Source organism: Plectropomus leopardus, chromosome 3, assembly GCF_008729295.1.
Source record: "Plectropomus leopardus isolate mb chromosome 3, YSFRI_Pleo_2.0, whole genome shotgun sequence".
Classification (NCBI taxonomy): Eukaryota; Metazoa; Chordata; class Actinopteri; order Perciformes; family Serranidae; genus Plectropomus; species Plectropomus leopardus.
In genome coordinates, this window is record NC_056465.1 from 22,704,661 (window position 1) to 22,714,823 (window position 10,163).

Genomic DNA, 10,163 nt, shown 5'->3' on the forward strand with positions numbered 1-10,163 from the left:
CCAGTGTATATTTCTTTTTTGCCTTACAAATACAATTATCATTTTTGGGGAGCACTTTATTTACTTGCACTTTTGTTGTTAGATTAGATTTTGTAAGGCTGCATCTGAACATTAAAATATAAAAAGCATAATTGTGTTAAGTTTTTGCAGCTCATCTATATCAGGGTTCTTTACAGCTTTAGGCAAATATAGATTTACTTTAAGTGCCACTTGGAATGAAAATTATGACCAATTGTACAATAACCCAAAATGAAGAAAGAAAAAAAAACCACAAATCAACATCAATCACTAAGGGTTAGGGACAGTTTTTCCCAAATCTTTACTTCAACATAAAACATGGCTTTTTGGTCAATATATAAAGTAAGATGATCTACCTCAAATGCCGAGAAAATTCCCAATGTTTCTGGAAGGGAACGTGAAAAGCAGTGAACATACTATGTTTCATAAAAGTATGCATAAAAGTTTTCATTTTTTTATTGGATTGGATGTTGTTAATATATATGAATACTGTCAGTCCGTCTATCCCAATATGTATGAAATTTAATTCAATAAATTATTTTAAAAGTTTATATTACCGATTATTGTAAGATTTTGTGATGCAATGTAAGAAAAAATATTTCATGATATTCTAATTCCAATGTCTTAGCAATGTCTTATGGGATTTTAACACCAATTAAGGTCTTATCTATATATGAATGAACTGAATGCGTTTTAAGACTTTTTTTTTATCATCCGCTGAAATCCTGAAAAATTCCACTTTTTGAGTGGTGATTTAGCAACATCTTTCATGCTTGTATTGTGTTTATTTTACAATTTAATTCAATATTGTGCAGTTATATTGGCTGTTTACTGATTATGCGGCTGAGTTGCATGTTCATTAAAAATTTTCTTTTATGTTATGGGATTTCCCCATTAATAAAAACACACCCATAAATACTGTGTGTCCATGGCAACCATCGACTACAACCAGGGGCGGGGCTGCGATGATATCATGACCGGAAAGGCACGACCCGCCCAACTTCGGCTTACTCTACCTCTGACTGGCTAACTGTAAAAGTCTTACCCCAGCCCTAAACCAATCGTATTACGCTTACCAAAACCCAACCAATCAAACCAATGAAAGCAACGAATACTAGCCAATCAGAGAGAGAGCAGGGCAGGACCTATCTCGTGAGCGGAAATACATTGAGCGGGCGGGAAGTTGAAAGTTTGAGCTGTTCAGATAAAGAAAAAAAAACATTATCAAGTTAATGTGCGTATATTAAAGTTAAGTCGAGTCTTCCACACGAGTATGTTCAAAGACTATAATTGGCTAAAGTTGATCAACTCAAGTTAACGTTAGGATTGCTAACAAGAATAGTAACGATAGTCAGCTGGTGGTGTTAGCTAACGTTAGCTAGCTCGCTACAAGTTGTTTACTTTCTGTAGTCTGTAAGGATGGCGGACAGAAATCTTGTGCGGGAGTTGAAACGTTGGGCGACAGAGGAATTCAGTTTGCCCCCGGACAGCCTGCCAAATGACAGCTATATTAAAACGTGGGTATCAACTTGTCTTTAATTGAACGCGTGATACAGGTCCTCACAATTGTCGCTTAATTTACAAAACTGAACAAACGCAATGCTGTTAATTTGTTTTCTAGGCTCTGTATTGGGTCAGGGAAGTCAATATGGAAATATATTATCCAACACGTGTTTCAACAAAGGTTAGTCTGCTTTCCTGTTCTGCAACCCCTTGATCACTTGTCGATGTTTTGGATAATTTTTTGTATGCCATCACATAGCTCACTCGGTCACTATTTGTCTGGTCAGGTGCGACAACATCATGGCATATGATCGTCTCTTAAATAAACTGTAGTCTCACCCTCTGTACACTCTGATGTGCAAATAATGGTTCACAGCCTCCTGATGGTTTCTCTTTTTTATCCAGGAATGTGAAGATCATACGTGGCAATCTCCAGTGGTATCCTTTCTGGCTCTGATTGAAGATTTTAAAGACAGTAGTATCTCCTCAGTGGCCATGGCAATTTTATATGTACATTTTGGTCATTTAGGTGTTCTTAAATATAGGCGAAAGGTCACTCTGGCAGAAGAGAGCCTATATTTTGCTCAAGACTTGATGCTGTTTGTATGCTTATGTTTGGTCAATGTACAGTCTGTCTGCTGCTCCTTGAACACCTTGGTGCTCCTGTCATTGATAAGGGTGGCATACACATAGTGTATGCTCTTTTAAGGAGTCCTGGATATCCTTGTTTCAAAAGTGGCGAGGGCTTTTACCTATTCTTTCTCTCTTGCTATGTCTTGTCAATTGTCTATTATACTTTCTTATAAACCCATCATAAAATGGTTTAAAATGTGCCCTCCTATACTTTTAATTATTAACAGTTTCTAGCCAAATGCTGGTAAAAAAAATGTATGTGGCTGGTAGCACTGACTTGCAGCAGTGGCATGTGTAAAAGACAAGTTGATTTCCTCCACCATGACCACTGTGTTTGTAGCATTTATCCAATAATTTTCTTGACATGATGATCTTCAAGGTACAAAGTTATTCAAGACAAAGAGGTAGGCTACAACTTGTTTTACTCATTTGTCATTTGTTTCTACCTCGTTTCATACCTGCTCGATGTGGTACTTAATTAATTTTGACTGATAATGCACAGTATGGTATTTTTATTTCAGTAAAAGAGATAAGGATAAACTGAATTGTGCTTATATCTGCTGTTGTGTTTCACAGTTGAAGCAGGCCGAGGGCCAGAGTGAGGCTGCAAAGCAGAGAGAGCTTCAGAGGAAGATCGAGCAGCTGCGAGCTGAGATCAGTCACCTGGACTCTCAGATCACTGGAACAGAGGAACAGTTGGCTACACAAGGTTAGTCCGTCACATGCGGTAAGAGCTGGGTATCTGATCAGACCACATTACGGAAAGTAGAAAGCCAGTTCATGACTGCTGTTTGAGTAGCTACCATAGTTGAACAATATCTTAAGTAATTCTTCACGCTTGTGTTTTCTACTTTTTTACTAACAGAGCAGTCCATCAGCTGCACCTGGGCCCAGGTGGAGGACAGTCGGCGAAGAGAGTTGCTCTTACAGGCCTTCAGGCAGCACTGCATCTTGGGCCGCAAGGTGCTCTCTGATGACAAGCAAAGGATTAGTGGACACTGCCAGGCACTGGAACAAATGGCCAAGTAAGAAAGAACACTAAAAGTTGAATTGAAATAAAAATGAATGAAGTGGGGTTATTTACACACTTGTACTAATCATGTAGTATGTCTGTAAGAGTTGTATTTCGTTTTGCAGGAAAGCAGAGATTGAAGTGCTGTTTGATAATAAGCCCTCTGGCAGCAGTGATGGTGACAACCTCAACTCTAAAGTCGCAGCAGAGGCACAGGTCTTGGTAAGAGCTGCCTCAATCAGTTCTGTATTTCACTGAGTAGGGTTTAGAGAGCACTTTATCTGGCATGAGTGTTGGTATATTGCTGCTATCAATTAGTGCATGTTTCAGACAGAAAAATAATGAGTAGGCAGGCCAGCAGACAAAAATGCTACACAGCGGTTATGTCAGAAATTTGGCACTATATTTACTATCACTGATTTTATTTCAGCGTCTGAATTGTGTGTGGGATTCATTTAATAGTGCCCTCAAAAATGTACATAATGGAATGAAAAAAGGAGTGTCTGTGGCCTGACATACACTACTTTTTGCTCACAACCACTCAACGCATTGCGCCGCAGTTATGTGACTTTACATCTGTAAATGATAGCAAGTCTTAATTGTCAGTAATTTCAATTGTGTATCTTGTTATCCCTTCTTGGCAGTAATCTCATAGTATTTAAGATGCTGAGACAAAGTGATTTTATGTTCTTATGCCAGCTGCTCAAAAAAATCTGTGGACATCTACACATTTTGGAAGAAATTTTACCAGTTGATCAGCATTTATTCACACAAATGTGAGTAATGCAGAACACGATGCCTGTAGATTGAAGGAAATCACATCTCTGTTATTTTCTCCCGTTAGCGTGATGTGAGAGAGCTGTGTCACGACAGGGTCCACTTCTATCAGTCTTTACAAGAGAGTGAGCTGAAAATGTCGCACTCAGCAGCCAAACAGTAAGGACTATAGTTGATATTTGACAAATCAAGTATTCATACAAGTGTCCCTCAGAATATTGACAGCTTCTTCTTTCTTGAATTAATCACTTCTCTTTTTGTTTCCTCTTAGTATGAGTCGTGAACAAAGGACTGCTGTGTTTCAGTACTGGCTGAGTGCTGTGGAGGTTGGTGTATTTTGATTAAATTTCACTTAAGATTTTGGTACTTATGTAGTGGTAATTTCCACTTTAAATGAACATGTTGTTTGTCATGTCATCAGAACCTGTTGGGCAATTATCCTCCAAACCATGTCCTCTCAGCATTGGAATATTTAGCTTCCAAAGAGCAGAAGGAGCTAGAGGAGAAACTTGCCTGTCTGGATGTGACACGGGATGTGACAGCTCTACGGTAAACATTGAAATAATGTTCTCTCTTCTTAAAAAACCTTTAAATGTTAGAGCACTTATGTGGCATTTTAATTGCAGATTTCGCTATGAAAGCAATCACCTACTGGACATGTCAGCAGAAGAGGATGATGACTTGCCATCGGTTAAGAGCCTCTTAGAGGTGCTAAGCACAAACACAAATACTACACTGTGATGTAATATTACAAGAGTTCAAAGTAAAATAAAATATTGCTCACGTGTTTTCTGGCATAAGTGGTTAAGAAAATGTATTTATGGAATCGCATGTTTGTTGTTTTTTCAGGATGCTTGGGAAGAGGTGGCGCAGAGTTTGGTGGAACTGGCCCAGACCCGCTCCAGGGTTCAGCAGCTCCAAGACCAGCTCCAGGCCCGCAAGAAGGAGGCTGAGCAGGAGGTGTCCGGTATTGCAGATGAGCTCCACAACGACAGCTTGGCACTGTAAGCACACTTGGTGTTGTGTTGTTAACGAGGTTCTCACAAGTAATGAAAACAGTGTATTGTCCTAGTAATAATATTTTGGTGATAGAGTTTCAAAGAATAGCTGTTTTTTTTATTTTATTTTGTGTAATTGGAGCTCATTTTTTTCGAGGATTTTATTGACAATTTAACAATTTAGTTTAATATTTTTCTCAATGCATTCTTATTTTTGGATGCTTTATTTAAAAAAAACAAACCCAAAAACTTGTATTTGGCATTTTTTGTGTTTGCATTTGCAATAAACATGTTGCTAACTGTCAAATAAGAGACTGATGTGACCTGGGCAAATGAAAAACTTGTTTTAAAAGCATTTACTTTGTTTTATCTTTAGGTCAGCTCTAGAGTTGGAGCTTCAGTGTGTGATGCAGGCAGCAGCTAGGGATCATATCAGAGACCGATGTATCCAACTTGACCAGCATGCCAGAAGCCGACAGGAGGCTCTTAGGAACCTCCGCAGCCAGTGGCAGAGCATCCTTGACTTCAGACAACTAGTGGTGAGTGAATTTGACAATATAAGATCTCTTACAACCTTTGCCAGGGTTACTCTTGGATCAAGCATTTGCTACATGTTTCAAAATATATCAGATATATCAGTAATTATGTATGAAAATGCGGTTTAGAGGATTTAGTTGTGTGTGCTGTTGGCAGTCAGTAGATAAACATCTTGATTTGCCAAACCCTTCATGAATTTAAAACACAGAGGCGTCAGTATTTCTCCGACATATCATTAAACATGTTTGTTGTGTCTCTTAAGGTTCTCAGACAGGAGCATATCAGAGGTCTGATTAAGGGGAACTCCACAGCAAAGACAGAGCTAATTCATCTGCACACAGAGGTGAGAATGTTCTTCATCTATGACGCTTAAGTAGAGACATTATTTATAAGATTTGCTTCAGTCTGTGGAAAGAGAAATGTTCGACCTCTTTAAGCTGAAACACATTTTCCACAAAAAGAACATTTTTGAACATTTGAGGATTTATCCCCCTCCGTCTTGTTTTTCAGTTGCAGGAATTTGTTCAGGACAAACTGGTGCCACAGTTTGAAGTTGTCACCACTGCAGCCGGCAGTCAAAGGAACTCCATTTCCAAGGAGGCCAGACAGTTGGGAACGGTTTCACTTCCTGCCCTGGACCGTAGGACTGTTGAGGGGTAAGAATAAGTTGCCTGATACCTGAAGTGGTGAACTCCAGTCAATACAGGTTTTTTTGTTTTTTCTTTTCTCCAGAATACAAAGAATCCCTGCATCGGGGCTGTCCATCCATCGTTTACAGTCCCCAACCTTCAGCAGCTTGTGTCAGAGCCTGGCATTCCCTCTGTACAGGGTGAGTCTGGGAATCTGATGCATCAGTCTGCAGTGACAGTTCCTTTTTCATCTTCTTACCCAGAGCAACACTGTATATGCTTGTCAGTACTTGTACGTCAGTTTAATGGTTGATGATTGTATTAAAAGGCAATTCAGTACCTACTAAATGCAATTGTTTAAAATATTGAACTATGTAGGAAAAAAATCATTTCTCTTTTTAAATGATATAAAAATATGACACATGTGATCAGAGATGATCATTAATATGCATTTTTAACATGGTAAAAAGTGTTACAAAAGTTTTAAATTAATGCACAAAAGACCTTAAAATTGTGTTGTCAAAGTGGTAGATCATTGATGTGTAACTCTGCATCTGAAGCGTGCCTGTGGACACTCGTTGCATTCCTATAAAAGTTTTGCTGGCAATACCTAAAGTTTGCACTGCTCCTTAAACTCCACATGCCCGGAGTGGTTTTGATTAGCGAGCTGGCTGTCAACGCCATGGCTTGACCCCAGTCCTCTCACCAGATCTGATAAAAATATTATCCATGAAAATCAGTTGTACTTCACAGAGGCATACCAACAGTATTGTACTTTACAGTATAGTGAATCAGCTATTTAATGATATTTTATTGTCTTGCAGACACTCACTGTGCATTTTTTAAGATTATTTTTTATGGGCTTTCCATGCCTTTAACTGATAGGACAGACCAAGTGTTAAAGGGGGAGAAAGAGATGGGGGTGACATGCAGCACAGGACAGAGGCCGGGATCTAACTTGCGGCTGCTGCAGCAAGGACACAGCCTCTGTACATGGGGCGCCGAATCTATCCACTGAGCCACCAGGCGCCCCGACTGTGTAGTTTTCTAATTTTATATAGGATCTATTTCATGGAATTTCGTCTCATTCTCCCCTCGTTCTGATTTTGACTCAAACTAAATTTTCTTTTTCATTTTACACTTCAGGCTCCAGAGGAGTTGTGTTCCCAGGCGCGCTCCCAGCAGCTTGAGTTGCGTTTTCTCCGTCAGTTACTGCAACTTCACTCTGCTACTGTGCAGAAACTACAGAAGGAAGCAGAGTTGCTGCATGCACCAGATCAAAAAGGTAATCAGGGAAACAAAGTTTTGATCATGATTAAATTTCACGATAAGGAGTGCTTCTTTTGACTGTTTGTACACAAATTGTATAGGATGAAGAATTAATGCTCTGGGCAAAGAAAAGTTTTAAGAATTATACAACAAAAGTACTGTTTGTCTACACTATGCCTCTTAGCTCTGCTGTCCAGAGTCACGGAGGAGGATCAGAAGCTTCTGGAGGCTCTGATACCGAGAGTCAGAGGCCTCACCCAGCGTAGCGCCCAAGGCCTTTCCTATGGGGTCCAAGTCAAAACTGCCATCTCTTACTGGTGAGAAACATTTCTGAAGTAGATAACCTATTGTAAGACAATCGATGCACTGCAATAATCCCTTTTATAGTGTGTAGTTTCTTTTTTAAGATGTTTATAAGAGAGAATTATTTTTTTCATCACATTTCTTTTGGGGAATGAGCCCCTCTGACAGCTCTAGAGTAGATGAGGGCAAGCATTGTGAGTAATCAGCAGGTTTTACATAAGTCTGCAGTCTGACCATGTAACCAAAACCTCATCTGTAAGTGAAAATGAAAGTTAATGTGACGGGTTATCAAAAATCCCACAGTTTCCCAAGAGCTCCTTCCTGGTTTAACTTTGATACTGTAATTGCACTGATTGATTGATGATGTGTTTATTTACCTTGATTTTGGTTTAGATACCTGTGTTACTCTGCAAATTTGTTATCTGATTGAGTACTTGTGTGTTTTTGCTATAACAAAGTCCATTATGGAGAGAAAGTTTACTTAAATGTTATTGACAGGTTATGGCTGGTGATCAAAGTTCAGTATTTTTTTTTTAGTGGGACAGGAATCCTATTTTGATGATGCACTATGCAGGTATGGTGTTATCGTTTACTGAATTTTGTTAAATGATTCTCGGCAAATTGTGATTCTAAACATTGAAACTGAGGTAAGTTTTAGTCATGATCCAGTGCAGAACAGGGAAACACAGTACATTGTATTGAACCTCAATTTATTTTGTGATTTTGCAATTATTTTTGCCTATAAGATCTTCAGCATCAAAGTACTCTAATTAAACATTTTGCCCAGCCTTAAGCTGAGTCAAATTTATGATTGATTAAAGTTATCGCCAACACTATGAGAAAGAGAACTGGGTTGTTTTTCTACATTGTTCACAAATCGTAAACTCTGGATTAAATATTTGCTGCTTTGATTGCATATATAGATTTTGTTATTTACTTTAATACATTGTGTTATTTGAGATTTATACCTTCAGCCAGGAGTTGAAGGGTCTGGTTTGCTGGTGAACTTTTTGTTTTGTGTTTACATACATTTAGGTGGGATCGGCCAGCCCAGCACGTCCTGCCTGATGTCAGTAAAGGAGGAATGACTTTTCAACAGTGGCTGCAGAGGTGGAAACTTGCTGCCAAAGCCTCTTAAGGGATGCCATATCATTAATAAAATAAATATATATACACACAATATTAAGGAGATTGTTTACAGCAGTGGTTCTCAACTAGGGGTTGATCCTGGTGATCCCCAGAAAAATGGAGATAAGTTTATTTTCACCATCTAATTTGCTATATAAGTAAGCCCATTGTGAGTAAGTGACATAAGGGTGATTATTCTGATCATAGGTTTCACTTCTTGGAGGGTTATCTCCCCAACTATAGTTGGCAACTATTCAGTCCCGTCTGCATTTTGCAGGTTGTTTTTGGGATTGTTGCGGCCTGAAATACCTGATTTCACTGCACCTTTTTTAAAAAACCAAAGCAGCCCTGAAGGATCATTTCTGTAAACAGCTCTCCTTCTGCCCTCTGCACGGTAAGCGCGAACTAACAAAGCAAAACGAGATCTCATCCCTACCTGCCATATTTTGCCACTTGGGCAGCGTGCCCCGCAGCAGCAGGTAACATTCTACACCGAGCCATTCACACCACCACTGAAACAGCTTGACTCTGTTGTTAAACCTGATAACTGGGACGTAGCAGTAGCCGTGTAACAGCTATCAGTTGGCTCTGTCACTCAGTATGTTTACATGCACAGTTAAGTTGAATTACGGTTATAGCTCAATTGGGCCATTTAATTGATGTGGGGGGAGGATGAGTGAATCAATATTCTGCTTTAAGAAAGTAATGAGATTTTACCACTTTTAAATAGTAAAATTTGTGATGGAGTTGCACTGATAGGAGAAAATTTTGCTGTCACAGAATTCATGGGGGTTGGCTGAATTTGAGTTCATTTTTCAGATGGAAGTCCCTAAAGTTAAATCTTATAAAATAGTGTTACTAAAAGTGTATCATTTAGGGGTCCTTCACACTGACGAGGTTGAGAACCACTGCTTTACAGAACCTTTCATTTGCAAAATGACCATGCTACAATAGTGAGAAAGTGCACGTTTTTTTGTAATCCCCTTGATGTTTTACCATGTAAAAGTCAGTCACTAATAAATACATTTAAATCCAAACATCCGGTCCTATATTCCTTGATATGCAGTAATAAAATAAAGGTGCCTCTTGCTCTTGTGTTGAACAAGCTGATCAGTGCTGCACTTTGCTCGTTACAGAATGAGCCGCAGATATCTATCATTAGCCCGGTATTGATCGGTCTCACAGTCGGTGCTCTTGTCCACGGTTGATTTTGTAGTTGCGGGCACAGTGAAGAAGTATGTAGCTGTATCGTTTTGCATGGAGTAACATTGTTCCTTTGTAGCAGTGAAGGGGGAGTGGAGCAATCTGATTCTTGTGAACTCAGCTCCTCCCATCGTTGCGGCTGCGCAGTTCAAT

At 39.2% G+C, this 10,163-nt stretch overlaps 1 protein-coding gene across 1 annotated transcript; it reads left to right on the top strand.

The window, feature by feature from the left end:
- The first annotated feature begins 1,201 nt into the window (after positions 1-1,201).
- Positions 1,202-9,844, top strand: haus5 (HAUS augmin-like complex, subunit 5). The gene is made up of 19 exons (XM_042482796.1): positions 1,202-1,535; positions 1,640-1,702; positions 1,927-1,959; positions 2,534-2,558; positions 2,731-2,863; positions 3,020-3,179; positions 3,292-3,388; positions 4,011-4,102; positions 4,215-4,269; positions 4,365-4,492; positions 4,570-4,651; positions 4,793-4,947; positions 5,318-5,480; positions 5,741-5,821; positions 5,989-6,134; positions 6,211-6,307; positions 7,254-7,392; positions 7,561-7,693; positions 8,715-9,844. Exons 1-19 carry the CDS (start codon positions 1,438-1,440, stop codon positions 8,815-8,817), a joined length of 1,983 nt encoding a protein of 660 aa, XP_042338730.1. The 5' UTR covers positions 1,202-1,437; the 3' UTR covers positions 8,818-9,844.
- Positions 9,845-10,163: the final 319 nt, after the last annotated feature.

What these genes read in the sequence shown, in the direction of transcription:
- haus5 (XM_042482796.1), top strand. Translation starts at nt 1,438, where the DNA reads ATGGCGGACAGAAATCTTGTGCGGGAGTTGAAACGTTGGGCGACAGAG. An exon ending in AATGACAGCTATATTAAAAC is followed by an intron (nt 1,536 to 1,639) that starts GTGGGTATCAAC and finishes TTTGTTTTCTAG; the next exon opens with GCTCTGTATTGGGTCAGGGA. An exon ending in ATACGTGGCAATCTCCAGTG is followed by an intron (nt 1,960 to 2,533) that starts GTATCCTTTCTG and finishes ATGATCTTCAAG; the next exon opens with GTACAAAGTTATTCAAGACA.